Below are 15,850 nucleotides of genomic sequence, written 5' to 3' on the forward strand. Positions count from 1 at the left end.
AGTACACAATATTTTCTACAGAAAAATACTGTAGTACACAATATATTCTACAGAAAAATACTGTAGTACACAATATTTTCTATAGAAAAATACTGTAGTACACAATATTTTCTATAGAAAAATACTGTAGTACACAATATTTTCTATAGAAAAATACTGTAGTACACAATATTTTCTATAGAAAAATACTGTAGTACACAATAGTTTCTATAGAAAAATACTGTAGTACACAATAGTTTCTATAGAAAAATACTGTAGTACACAATAGTTTCTATAGAAAAATACTGTAGTACACAATATTTTCTATAGAAAAATACTGTAGTACACAATATTTTCTATAGAAAAATACTGTAGTACACAATATTTTCTATAGAAAAATACTGTAGTACACAATATTTTCTATAGAAAAATACTGTAGTACACAATATTTTCTATAGAAAAATACTGTAGTACACAATATTTTCTATAGAAAAATACTGTAGTACACAATATTTTCTATAGAAAAATCCTGTAGTAAACAATATTTTCTATAGAAAAATACTGTAGTACACAATATTTTCTATAGGAAATACTGTAGTACACAATATTTTCTATAGGAAATACTGTAGTACACAACATTTTCTATAGGAAATACTGTAGTACACAATATTTTCTATAGGAAATACTGTAGTACACAATATTTTCTATAGGAAATACTGTAGTACACAATATTTTCTATAGGAAATACTGTAGTACAAAATATTTTCTATAGAAAAATACTGTAGTACACAATATTTTCTATAGAAAAATACTGTAGTACACAACATTTTCTATAGAAAAATACTGTAGTACACAATATTTTCTATAGGAAATACTGTAGTACACAATATTTTCTATAGGAAATACTGTAGTACACAATATTTTCTATAGGAAATACTGTAGTACACAATATTTTCTATAGGAAATACTGTAGTACACAATATTTTCTATAGGAAATACTGTAGTACACAATATTTTCTATAGGAAATACTGTAGTACACAACATTTTCTATAGGAAATACTGTAGTACTCAATATTTTCTATAGGAAATACAGCAGTACACAATATTTTCTATAGGAAATACTGTAGTACACAATATTTTCTATAGGAAATACTGTAGTACACAATATTTTCTATAGAAAAATACTGTAGTACACAATATTTTCTATAGAAAAATACTGTAGTACACAATATTTTCTATAGGATATACTGTAGTACACAATATTTTCTATAGGAAATACTGTAGTACACAGTATTTTCTATAGGATACACTGTAGTACACAATATTTTCTATAGAAAAATACTGTAGTACACAATATTTTCTATAGAAAAATACTGTAGTACACAATATTTTCTATAGAAAAATACTGTAGTACACAATATTTTCTATAGAAAAATACTGTAGTACACAATATTTTCTATAGAAAAATGCTGTAGTACACAATATTTTCTATAGAAAAATACTGTAGTACACAATATTTTCTATAGAAAAATACTGTAGTACACAATATTTTCTATAGAAAAATACTGTAGTACACAATATTTTCTATAGAAAAATACTGTAGTACACAATATTTTCTATAGGAAATACTGTAGTACACAATATTTTCTATAGGAAATACTGTAGTACACAATATTTTCTATAGGAAATACTGTAGTACACAATATTTTCTATAGGAAATACTGTAGTACATAATATTTTCTATAGGAAATACTGTAGTACACAATATTTTCTATAGGAAATACTGTAGTACACAACATTTTCTATAGGAAATACTGTAGTACTCAATATTTTCTATAGGAAATACAGCAGTACACAATATTTTCTATAGGATATACTGTAGTACACAATATTTTCTATAGGAAATACTGTAGTACACAATATTTCCTATAGGAAATACTGTAGTACACAATATTTTCTATAGGAAATACTGTAGTACACAATATTTTCTATAGGATATACTGTAGTACACAATATTTTCTATAGGAAATATTGTAGTACACAATATTTTCTATAGGAAATACTGTAGTACACAATATTTTCTATAGGAAATACTGAAGTACACAATATTTTCTATAGGAAATACTGAAGTACACAATATTTTCTATAGGAAATACTGTAGTACACAATATTTTCTATAGGAAATACTGTAGTACACAATATTTTATACTGTCGTACACAATATTTTCTATAGGAAATGCTGTCGTATACAATATTTTCTATAGGAAATACTGTAGTACACAATATTTTCTGTAGGAAATACTGTAGTACACAATATTTTCTATAGGAAATACTGTAGTACACAATATTTTCTATAGGAAATACTGTAGTACTCAATATTTTCTATAGGAAATACTGTAGTACTCAATATTTTCTATAGGAAATACTGTAGTACACAATATTTTCTATAGGAAATACTGTAGTACACAATATTTTCTATAGGAAATACTGTAGTACACAATATTTTCTATAGGAAATACTGTAGTACACAATATTTTCTATAGGAAATACTGCAGTACACAATATTTTCTATAGGAAATACTGTAGTACACAATATATTCTATAGGAAATACTGTAGTACACAATATTTTCTATAGGATATACTGTAGTACACAATATTTTCTATAGGAAATACTGTAGTACACAATATTTTCTATAGGAAATACTGTAGTACACAATATTTTCTATAGGATATACTGTAGTACACAATATTTTCTATAGGAAATACTGTAGTACACAATATTTTCTATAGGAAATACTGTAGTACAGAATATTTTCTATAGGAAATACTGTAGTACAGAATATTTTCTATAGGAAATACTGTAGTACAGAATATTTTCTATAGGAAATACTGTAGTACAGAATATTTTCTATAGGAAATACTGTAGTACATAATATTTTCTATAGGAAATACTGTAGTACAGAATATTTTCTATAGGAAATACTGTAGTACAGAATATTTTCTATAGGAAATACTGTAGTACAGAATATTTTCTATAGGAAATACTGTAGTACAGAATATTTTCTATAGGAAATACTGTAGTACACAATATTTTCTATAGGAAATACTGTAGTACACAATATTTTCTATAGAAAATACTGTAGTACACAATATTTTCTATAGGAAATACTGTAGTACACAATATTTTCTACAGAAAAATACTGTAGTACACAATATTTTCTACAGAAAAATACTGTAGTACACAATATTTTCTACAGAAAAATACTGTAGTACACAATATTTTCTACAGAAAAATACTGTAGTACACAATATTTTCTACAGAAAAATACTGTAGTACACAATATTTTCTACAGAAAAATACTGTAGTACACAATATTTTCTACAGAAAAATACTGTAGTACACAATATTTTCTATAGAAAAATACTGTAGTACACAATATTTTCTATAGAAAAATACTGTAGTACACAATATTTTCTATAGAAAAATACTGTAGTACACAATATTTTCTATAGAAAAATACTGTAGTACACAATATTTTCTATAGAAAAATACTGTAGTACACAATATTTTCTATAGAAAAATACTGTAGTACACAATATTTTCTATAGAAAAATACTGTAGTACACAATATTTTCTATAGAAAAATACTGTAGTACACAATATTTTCTATAGAAAAATACTGTAGTACACAATATTTTCTATAGAAAAATACTGTAGTACACAATATTTTCTATAGAAAAATACTGTAGTACACAATATTTTCTATAGAAAAATACTGTAGTACACAATATTTTCTATAGAAAAATACTGTAGTACACAATATTTTCTATAGAAAAATACTGTAGTACACAATTGTTTCCTTGAAATATTTCTCGAAAATATCGGGGTTTAAAAAATAAAAATTCAATTAGTTTTTGGGGTTTTAAAATAAAATGGGGTTTTATTTAGTTTTTCTTCGGGGTTTTATATTTTTTCTATGTACGTACCGTACGCTTGGGGTTTACAAGAGTAAGTGATCTTATTACAATTACAAAAAATGAGAGAAAAATAATAAACATAGAATGGGCAGTGAACAATAACTGGCCATATACACTGTGCGCATAAACATCCCGCCCCCCTTGCTATACTGCAACAAGGAAGGCTGAGGATTCTGCGGGGTAAAATAACCGGGGTTTGTTGTTGCGGGTTATATGGATGGGGTTGTTGTTGCTGCTGACATGTCAGTTGGTGTTGTTGCTGCTCTAATATTGCGGGGGTTGTTCTGGCAGATACTGCTGGGGTTGTTGATGTTGACTTCGAGGCGGCGATTCAAACCTGTTGACATCTAGCTATATGAGTTAAATAAAAATGGGAGAGAGAGAAGAAAAAATACAAATTAGTCAGCTTCTGACTTTGGCAAGAGAACAAGCTTCACTATGGGCCGGGTAAAAATGCCCGAAGCTGTTCTCACGTCCGCAGAGCGGACCTTACTATCTTGCCCTACATGAGTCTTCTCTATCCTACCTAAGCGCCATTCATTCGGGGGTAAATTATCTTGACGGATCACAACTAAATCTCCTACTTTCAAGTCCCTTTGTGGATATTTCCACTTAGTTCGCCGATGGAGTTCTTTGAGGTATTCCTCTTTCCATCGCAGAGCAAACTGATGATGGAGCACTTTGAGTTTCTGCCATCTATTAGCAATACTCAAAGAAAGATCGGAATGATTGGGTTCAGGGGGTGCCAAAAGAGGCGCTCCGATCAAAAAATGACCAGGGGTTAATGGGACTAAATCGAGGGGATCATCGCTCATTGCAGTTAATGGTCTTGAGTTTAGGCAAGCTTCAATACGGCTTAACATTGTTGAAAACTCCTCAAATGTAAATTTTTGCATTCCAGCAATTTTGCGAAAATGAGTTTTTACACTCTTAACGCCGGCTTCCCATAAGCCGCCCATATGAGGAGCCCCAGGGGGTATAAAATGCCATTCAACTGGCTGAGAACTATTTCGTACAAGTACTTTTTGCCTCAATTGGAGTAAAAACTGCTTTCGGTCAACTTCCAGTAAATTAGCAGCACCGACAAATGCAGTTCCGTTGTCCGAGTAAACATGAGCAGGACAACCTCGACGAGAGAAAAAACGGGCAAAAGCAGCAAGAAATGTTTCGGTCGACATATCACCGGTTGCCTCTAAATGAATCGCCTTTGTGGCGAAACAAACAAACACGAGAACATAACCTTTTGTTATTCGGCAACCTCTACCAATGTAGGATTTTATGTCGAACGGACCTGCGAAATCTAAACCAGTATGGGTAAACGGTCTCGAAAGAGACGCACGTTCAGGGGGTAAAGCAGCCATAATCTGCTGACCGGTTTTCTTTCGGTAAATTGTACATTCCTTACAATTGAAAATAACTGTACGAATTAGATTCTTTAATTTCGGGACCCAAAACTCATTTCTAACTAATCTGAGCATTAATGAATGGCCACCATGGGCAGAGCACTTGTGAACATGTTCAACAAACAAACGAGTAAAACGGGCTGCATAAGGCAGAATTTTAGGGTAACGCTCATCGTATGTTAAGCCAGGTGATCGAACTAATCGACCATTGATTCTGACAAAACCATTCGAGTCAATAAACGGGTTCAAAGTGAGTAAATTACTCTTGGAAGATATGGGTTTACCTTTTGAGAGTAAAGAATATTCTGGTATATAATTCTTTTGACATACTAGAACTAATCGATCACGAGTAAATCTCATTTCTGATTGGGTTAAATCTAAAGTGTTGTACAAGCATTTTCGGGTTTTCAAATACTGTAAACACCTGAACCAATACGAAATAATTCGCATTGCACGGGTTAAATCTGAAAAACGTTCCAGTATGTCAAATTTTAGTTCAGTCTGAACAGAAAAAGTTTGAACTTCTAAATGTAGATGTTCGGTAACGATATTTTGTGGCCAGTATTCTCGCGGTTGTCGTAACCACGAGGGACCATACCACCATAAGGGGTTATCTACTAAATCTCGAGCAAGAGTTCCACGACTTGCGAGATCTGCGGGGTTATCTTTGGAATCAACATGAAACCAATTTTCGTTACCTACTTTCTTTACTATTAGTGCAACTCTGTTCTTGACAAAGGTTGGCCAATGACACGGGGGTTTTTTGAGCCAAGATAAAACTATAGTAGAATCGGTCCACATATAAATCTTTCTCTTGTCTAGATTTAATTGACTACACAAAGATTCTACCATGTTTGCCATCAAAGCCGCTCCACAAAGTTCTAAACGGGGTAATGTTTCAGACTTAACAGGAGCTACCTTCGTCTTTGCAGAGAGTAAATGTGAAGTGATTTCATTTGCCGAAATACTTCGAACATAAAGAGCACAGCCATAAGCCTTTTCTGAAGCATCAGAAAATGCATGAAGTTCAATTTCATGACTCGGGTGAAAATTAACCCATCTTGGAATGTTAATTTTCTCAATATTCGGGTAATCATTTAAAAATGAGCGCCATTGCGCAAGGGTTAAGGTTTTTAAACTTTCATCCCAATCTGTCTTGTCTTTCCATATTTGTTGCATTATAATTTTTGCAACAATAATTTTTGGAGAGAGCCAACCGGCGGGGTCAAATAGCTTAGCTATTTCTGACAAGACAGCGCGTTTTGTCACAATATCCCGGCGTGGCTGCGATATGAGTCGGAAGTAGAAACTGTCAGTATCAGCATTCCATCGCAAGCCCAGGGTTTTTGTTGTGCTAGCATCTGCAAATTTTAAGAAGTCTGCATCAAGCAGATTCTCACGGGGTAAATCTTCTAAGAGACGTATATGATTGGCAGTCCATTTTCGTAAAACGAAACCAGCCGATTCGAGAACATGGGTGAGTTCAATACGTCTCTCAAAAGCGTCTTCTAGCTCATGAGAGCCAGCAAGTACGTCATCGACATACATTTGGGTTTTCAAAATTTGAGATGCTAACGGACTTTGGGGTTCACAATCGTTGGCCAATTGTAAAAGAGTTCGAATCGCTAAATACGGTGCACAATTCACTCCGAATGTGACTGTATTTAGCTCATAGTCCTTTATATCAGCTTCGGGATTATTGCGGTAAAAGATCCGCTGAAATTGTGTTTGTTGGGGATGAATTAAAATTTGGCGATACATTTTCTCAATGTCAGCGTTAAAAACGTAACGAAAGAGTCGCCATTGGAGGATTAAGACCGTAAGGTCTGCCTGTAAAACAGGACCGGGGTATAATATATTATTAAGGCTTACGTCATTGGAGGATGGGTTTGAGGCGTTAAATACCACACGGAGTTTGGTGGTCAAACTATCGGGTTTAAATACTGCATGATGCGGTAAATAATAACTAGTCGCTTTTGAATCAGAGGGATTAACTGCTTTGATATGTCCCATTTCAAAATACTCGCTAATCACAGTGTCATACTGTGATTTCAATTCGGGGTTCTTTAAAAGTCGAGTTTCATTTCTCATGAACTGGGACAAAGCACTATGTTGAGAATCTCCTAATGTCACTTCATTATAAAATTCTCGACGAAAAGGAAGTGAAACTACATAGCGACCATCGGGGTTTCTGTAAGTAGTAGTCCGGTAAAGCTCCTCACAAATTTCTTCGCTTTCGGACCATCGTGTCGCTTGTGGAACTTCTTCAAGTTCCCAAAAACGAGCAAGTTGGGCGTTCAACTCAACTTGGTTGCAAAACGTTGCAAGGGTGTACATGGGTTCCGATTGAAATACCTCACCAGTTACTATCCAACCGAAAACTGTTCTTTGGGCGATCAGGTTGCCATTTGGATGCTTTCTAACATCCGAGGTTAAAATTTTTGGATAAACATTTCCTCCAAATAGGATATCCATACGGGTACACATGACGTCGGTCATGGTAATATCGGGAAAACTAGAGTTTACGATATCTGAAAGGGTACACGAGGGCAACCGACCGGTAATTTTCTCAACTACATATGCGCAAATTTTAAGTTTGAAACTGGGGTTTATCGGGGATCCGACAGAAAGAACGCACATAGTAGAGGAATTTCCAGCCAAGCAATCCATCATACCAGTGACATTTGTCGATGGTACTGAAAATGTTGGTATAGAAAGCTTCCTTTGTAATCTCCTAGAGATAAAGGTGCCTTGCGAACCAGGGTCAACTAGCGCTCGAGCCGCACATCTGAGATCGTTCACATGGACTATACAAATAGCCGAGCCCAACAGGACTGTGGAATGGGGGTTAGGGCTCAAATGTGCGGCATACGTATGAACGTTTTGAGCCGCTGCAGATGTTGAAGGGGTAAAATTAAGAGGGGGTTGATTTTGGGTGCTTGCTGGAATCGGGTTAACATTATAAGGGGGTTGTAATGGTACATTAGTACCGGAAGCTATAGGAAATTGGGTTGCTAATTGAGAATTTTGACCTTGCGGTCTTTGATCTCTATGAAGCAAAGAGTGATGCTTCTGTCTACACAAAGAACAAACATGAGTACTTCTACAATTCTTAAAATCGTGAGAAGTCGCCAAACAATTTGAACAACACCTAAGTCTCTTTACGGTTGACATTCTATCATCGACAGTCTGACTCAAGAAGTTTGGACAAAGTCTAAGGGGGTGTGAGCCTTGACAAAGGAAACAACGACAAACTGTGGAACTAGGGTTAGTTTTTGTCGCAAAACTTTGAACTTTTCTAGAGTCATTAAATGATTTCTTAGGCGCATTAACAATCGAGTTCTTTCGTGGTAATGTGTTCGGGGTTTTGTTCATATTTTGAACTGGGTTAGACTGTCTTATATCAGAAATCGACTCAAGAGTTTTAAAATGAGCTGTCAAAAATGCGTCCATATCCTCCCACTTTGGAGATTTTGGACAAAGTTTCTTCGACTGTTCCCAGAGACTTAAAGTGTTTTCGGGTAACTTTGTAGCACAAATATATACTAACATAACGTGATAAAATATTTCCGGAGTAACTTCTAATAGTGAAAGATTCGTAATACAATCATTAAGAGTTCGTTGCAGATTTTTAATATTCGGGCCTGTTTCTTGGGTAATGGGTTTAATACTCAAAAGAGTTCGAAGCTGTTCATTTATAAGAGCATCTTTGTTCTCATACGTATCAACTAACTTTTTCCATGCCACTGCATAGCCATCATTAGTTAATGGAACAGTTTGTATGACATCATGAGCATCCTTTGCAGTTTTCTGCAGCAAATAGTACAATTTCTGTACAGGGGTTAAACGGGGGTTATTGCCATACAAAGCTGAGAACATGTCTCGGAATGAAGGCCAGTTCTTATAGTCACCATAGAAAATAGGGGTGTCGCAAGGGGGTAAATGAACAAATGGCATTGAATTTATTCCCTGATCAATGGACTTTTCTGCCTGAGCAGAGGTTTTTAAATTGTCCAAATAGGTGGTTATCATGGAGATACCACGAGTATATGTACTATAAGAAGCCATATATCTGGCCTTCACCTCAACAATCTGTGGGGTTTTCAATTGTTCAGCTTCGATCAGCAAAGTATCGTATGCTGAACGAACAGCTTCCCATAAACGGTTTAATTCTTTTTCGTGGCTACTTAACGAACCAATTCGATGTTCACCGACGGGTATTATCGAAATATGAGCCTCGAATTCTGCCAAACGATCGGCATTACGAATCAATGCGGACATGTCCATTTTTGATCTTAAAAAATATCGGGTAATTTTGAAAAAAAGCAAGAAAAATCGAGTAACAAAATTTAAAAATAATCCAAAATAGGGAAAACTTGTTTAAAATTCAAAAAATAGACAAAACTAATCTTTAAATAATTTAAAAATTTGAATTTTATCACGATTGTTTGAAATACTGAGTAAAATCGACAAAAAACGAGTAATAGTTTCAAAAAATTCAAAAATAATCTTAAAAAGATGACAAATTTCAAAAATATTTGGGTTAATAGGAATTCACAAAGCAAATTCCACAAAAATAATGGGTTAAATATGTAAAATATTAAATAAGAAAGTGAATTTACACGTTGTTCTTTTTATCTCAAGATAAAAATATTCAAAAAATTAGGTAAATAATTTGAACAAAGATTTTCTATAGTGTAAATGCACTTTCAATATTAAAAAAGGTATAAAAAATGTTTAATATACACTACTACTGCAAACGAATAATCGGTTACTCACTTTCGAATAAAATTAAATAATTAATTTTCACTAAAAGTAATTATTTTTCAATTATATTTTATTCACGGGTTAAATTTTAATTTAAAAATGCTCAATTAATTTATTTTCACGGGTTAAATATCAAAAAAATTAGTAAAAATGCACTTTATTACGATAAAATACACGGTAACCGGTTTATTCGTACGATTAAAATATTGCAGCACTAGCGTAAGTGACAATATAAAGCAAAAGAGAAAATAAACAACAACCAACAATTGCACTGTAATTTTTTGAATGTTATTATTATTACAATAAATAACACACACACTCACTTTATATTGGGTTTATTAAAATTATATTTTTATTATTATTTATTTGATATTATTAAAATATCACAAAATAAAAAATTCACAAAATAATTTAATTTTTTATTTTAATCGCGTGTCCGTCGGTTTATGTTTATAATTAAACTAGCGAGTAAAAAGTTTTTCTTCTTTATTCTCTTTTGTGCTATATTCGATTAGATCAACACAGTTGAGTAAAAAACGTATCACTATTAAAGCTTTTGTTAACAGCAGTGTTAACAGAGAATAAAGAAGCTGGGATTAAAAAACAACAAAAACACTGAAGTAAATAAAAATATCACTTTTAAATAAAAGAAAAACACGGGTAATAAGGGATTAAACACTGTGAATAAATATATGAAAAATCCACACAATATAAGAGTTTTTTCTTTTATTTTTGGAGTTAAACACACGCGAAAAAAAAGAAATTAAAACAAGGGTAAAAAAGTGAGGATAGAAAAAAAGGAATGCAGTAGAGAAAAAAATCGTTTGTGTTTTGCCGACGGCAAATTGCAATTTTTGAACAAGGGGTTTTTTAACTTGTTGGTTATTCTTTTGCTTTTTATAAAAAACACTTTTTTATTGTCACTTTTTGTATTTGTTTTATTCACTTTTAAATTGAATAACGTACCTTTTTTTCCGTAGGTTTTGTGGGTAAGGGGGATTTTAAGTAAAATATTTCCAAATGGTTTGGGGGAAAATTCCTGGGTTTTCACTGAAAATAAAAATATTTTCATGAAATATTTCAAGGCCTCGGGGGTTTCTATCCGGTTCGAAGGACCAAAATGTTTCCTTGAAATATTTCTCGAAAATATCGGGGTTTAAAAAATAAAAATTCAATTAGTTTTTGGGGTTTTAAAATAAAATGGGGTTTTATTTAGTTTTTCTTCGGGGTTTTATATTTTTTCTATGTACGTACCGTACGCTTGGGGTTTACAAGAGTAAGTGATCTTATTACAATTACAAAAAATGAGAGAAAAATAATAAACATAGAATGGCCAGTGAACAATAACTGGCCATATACACTGTGCGCATAGAAAAATACTGTAGTACACAATATTTTCTATAGAAAAATACTGTAGTACACAATATTTTCTATAGAAAAATACTGTAGTACACAATATTTTCTATAGAAAAATACTGTAGTACACAATATTTTCTATAGAAAAATATTGTAGTACACAATATTTTCTATAGAAAAATACTGTAGTACACAATATTTTCTATAGAAAAATATTGTAGTACACAATATTTTCTATAGAAAAATACTGTAGTACACAATATTTTCTATAAAAAATACTGTAGTACACAATATTTTCTATAGAAAAATACTGTAGTACACAATATTTTCTATAGAAAAATACTGTAGTACACAATATTTTCTATAGAAAAATACTGTAGTACACAATATTTTCTATAGAAAAATACTGTAGTACACAATATTTTCTATAGAAAAATACTGTAGTACACAATATTTTCTATAGAAAAATGCTGTAGTACACAATATTTTCTATAGAAAAATACTGTAGTACACAATATTTTCTATAGAAAAATACTGTAGTACACAATATTTTCTATAGAAAAATACTGTAGTACACAATATTTTCTATAGAAAAATACTGTAGTACACAATATTTTCTATAGAAAAATACTGTAGTACACAATATTTTCTATAGAAAAATAATGTAGTACACAATATTTTCTATAGAAAAATACTGTAGTACACAATATTTTCTATAGAAAAATACTGTAGTACACAATATTTTCTATAGGAAATACTGTAGTACACAATATTTTCTATAGGAAATACTGTAGTACACAATATTTTCTATAGGAAATACTGTAGTACACAATATTTTCTATAGGAAATACTGTAGTACACAATATTTTCTATAGGAAATACTGTAGTACACAATATTTTCTGTAGGAAATACTGTAGTACACAATATTTTCTATAGGAAATACTGTAGTACACAATATTTTCTATAGGAAATACTGTAGTACACAACATTTTCTATAGGAAATACTGTAGTACTCAATATTTTCTATAGGAAATACTGCAGTACACAATATTTTCTATAGGATATACTGTAGTACACAATATTTTCTATAGGAAATACTGTAGTACACAATATTTTCTATAGGAAATACTGTAGTACACAATATTTTCTATAGGAAATACTGTAGTACACAATATTTTCTATAGGAAATACTGTAGTACACAATATTTTCTATAGGAAATACTGTAGTACACAATATTTTCTATAGGATATACTGTAGTACACAATATTTTCTATAGGAAATATTGTAGTACACAATATTTTCTATAGGAAATACTGTAGTACACAATATTTTCTATAGGAAATACTGAAGTACACAATATTTTCTATAGGAAATACTGAAGTACACAATATTTTCTATAGGAAATACTGTAGTACACAATATTTTCTATAGGAAATACTGTAGTACACAATATATTCTATAGGAAATACTGTAGTACACAATATTTTCTATAGGATATACTGTAGTACACAATATTTTCTATAGGAAATACTGTAATACACAATATTTTCTATAGGAAATACTGTAGTACACAATATTTTCTATAGGATATACTGTAGTACACAATATTTTCTATAGGAAATACTGTAGTACACAATATTTTCTATAGGAAATACTGTAGTACAGAATATTTTCTATAGGAAATACTGTAGTACAGAATATTTTCTATAGGAAATACTGTAGTACAGAATATTTTCTATAGGAAATACTGTAGAACATAATATTTTCTATAGGAAATACTGTAGTACAGAATATTTTCTATAGGAAATACTGTAGTACAGAATATTTTCTATAGGAAATACTGTAGTACAGAATATTTTCTATAGGAAATACTGTAGTACAGAATATTTTCTATAGGAAATACTGTAGTACAGAATATTTTCTATAGGAAATACTGTAGTACAGAATATTTTCTATAGGAAATACTGTAGTACAGAATATTTTCTATAGGAAATACTGTAGTACACAATATTTTCTATAGAAAATACTGTAGTACACAATATTTTCTATAGGAAATACTGTAGTACACAATATTTTCTACAGAAAAATACTGTAGTACACAATATTTTCTATAGAAAAATACTGTAGTACACAATATTTTCTATAGAAAAATACTGTAGTACACAATATTTTCTATAGAAAAATACTGTAGTACACAATATTTTCTATAGAAAAATACTGTAGTACACAATATTTTCTATAGAAAAATACTGTAGTACACAATATTTTCTATAGAAAAATACTGGAGTACACAATATTTTCTATAGAAAAATACTGTAGTACACAATATTTTCTATAGAAAAATACTGTAGTACACAATATTTTCTATAGAAAAATACTGTAGTACACAATATTTTCTATAGAAAAATACTGTAGTACACAATATTTTCTATAGAAAAATACTGTAGTACACAATATTTTCTATAGAAAAATACTGTAGTACACAATATTTTCTATAGAAAAATACTGTAGTACACAATATTTTCTATAGAAAAATACTGTAGTACACAATATTTTCTATAGAAAAATACTGTAGTACACAATATTTTCTATAGAAAAATACTGTAGTACACAATATTTTCTATAGAAAAATACTGTAGTACACAATATTTTCTATAGAAAAATACTGTAGTACACAATATTTTCTATAGAAAAATACTGTAGTACACAATATTTTCTATAGAAAAATACTGTAGTACACAATATTTTCTATAGAAAAATACTGTAGTACACAATATTTTCTATAGAAAAATACTGTAGTACACAATATTTTCTATAGAAAAATACTGTAGTACACAATATTTTCTATAGAAAAATACTGTAGTACACAATATTTTCTATAGAAAAATACTGTAGTACACAATATTTTCTATAGAAAAATACTGTAGTACACAATATTTTCTATGAAAAATACTGTAGTACACAATATTTTCTATAGAAAAATACTGTAGTACACAATATTTTCTATAGAAAAATACTGTAGTACACAATATTTTCTATAGAAAAATACTGTAGTACACAATATTTTCTATAGAAAAATACGGTAGTACACAGTATTTTCTATAGAAAAATACTGTAGTACACAATATTTTCTATAGAAAAATACTATAGTACACAATATTTTCTATAGAAAAATACTGTAGTACACAATATTTTCTATAGAAAAATACTGTAGTACACAATATTTTCTATAGAAAAATACTGTAGTACACAATATTTTCTATAGAAAAATACTGTAGTACACAATATTTTCTATAGAAAAATACTGTAGTACACAATATTTTCTATAGAAAAACACTGTAGTACACAATATTTTCTATAGAAAAATACTGTAGTACACAATATTTTCTATAGAAAAATACTGTAGTACAGAATATTTTCTATAGAAAAATACTGTAGTACAGAATATTTTCTATAGAAAAATACTGTAGTACAGAATATTTTCTATAGAAAAATACTGTAGTACAGAATATTTTCTATAGAAAAATACTGTAGTACAGAATATTTTCTATAGAAAAATACTGTAGTACAGAATATTTTCTATAGAAAAATACTGTAGTACAGAATATTTTCTATAGAAAAATACTGTAGTACAGAATATTTTCTATAGAAAAATACTGTAGTACAGAATATTTTCTATAGAAAAATACTGTAGTACAGAATATTTTCTATAGAAAAATACTGTAGTACAGAATATTTTCTATAGAAAAATACTGTAGTACAGAATATTTTCTATAGAAAAATACTGTAGTACACAATATTTTCTATAGAAAAATACTGTAGTACACAATATTTTCTATAGAAAAATACTGTAGTACACAATATTTTCTATAGAAAAATACAGTAGTACACAATATTTTCTATAGAAAAATACTGTAGTACACAATATTTTCTATAGAAAAATACAGTAGTACACAATATTTTCTATAGAAAAATACTGTAGTACACAATATTTTCTATAGAAAAATACTGTAGTACACAATATTTTCTATAGAAAAATACTGTAGTACACAATATTTTCTATAGAAAAATACTGTAGTACACAATATTTTCTATAGAAAAATACTGTAGTACACAAAATTTTCTATAGAAAAATACAGTAGTACACAATATTTTCTATAGAAAAATACTGTAGTACACAATATTTTCTATAGAAAAATACTGTAGTACAGAATATTTTCTATAGAAAAATACTGTAGTACAGAATATTTTCTATAGAAAAATACTGTAGTACAGAATATTTTCTATAGAAAAATACTGTAGTACAGAATATTTTCTATAGAAAAATACTGTAGTACAGAATATTTTCTATAGAAAAATACTG

General features: G+C 30.2%; 1 protein-coding gene across 1 annotated transcript; it reads right to left on the reverse strand.

Moving 5' to 3' along the window:
• Positions 1–4,223: 4,223 nt before the first annotated feature.
• LOC135961246 (uncharacterized) lies at positions 4,224–9,649 on the reverse strand. Its single transcript, XM_065512743.1, has 2 exons — positions 4,433–9,649; positions 4,224–4,310 (listed from the first exon to the last, which is right to left on the reverse strand). Exons 1-2 carry the CDS (start codon positions 9,647–9,649, stop codon positions 4,224–4,226), a joined length of 5,304 nt encoding a protein of 1,767 aa, XP_065368815.1.
• Positions 9,650–15,850: the final 6,201 nt, after the last annotated feature.

Source organism: Calliphora vicina, chromosome 5 (assembly GCF_958450345.1).
Source record: "Calliphora vicina chromosome 5, idCalVici1.1, whole genome shotgun sequence".
Taxonomy (NCBI): Eukaryota; Metazoa; Arthropoda; class Insecta; order Diptera; family Calliphoridae; genus Calliphora; species Calliphora vicina.

Coding starts and splice junctions, on each gene's coding strand:
- LOC135961246 (XM_065512743.1), bottom strand. CDS start 9,649: ATGGACATGTCCGCATTGATTCGTAATGCCGATCGTTTGGCAGAATTC. Junction 4,311..4,432: donor GTAAGGTCCGCTCTGCGGAC/GTGAGAACAGCT, acceptor TAACTCATATAG/CTAGATGTCAACAGGTTTGA.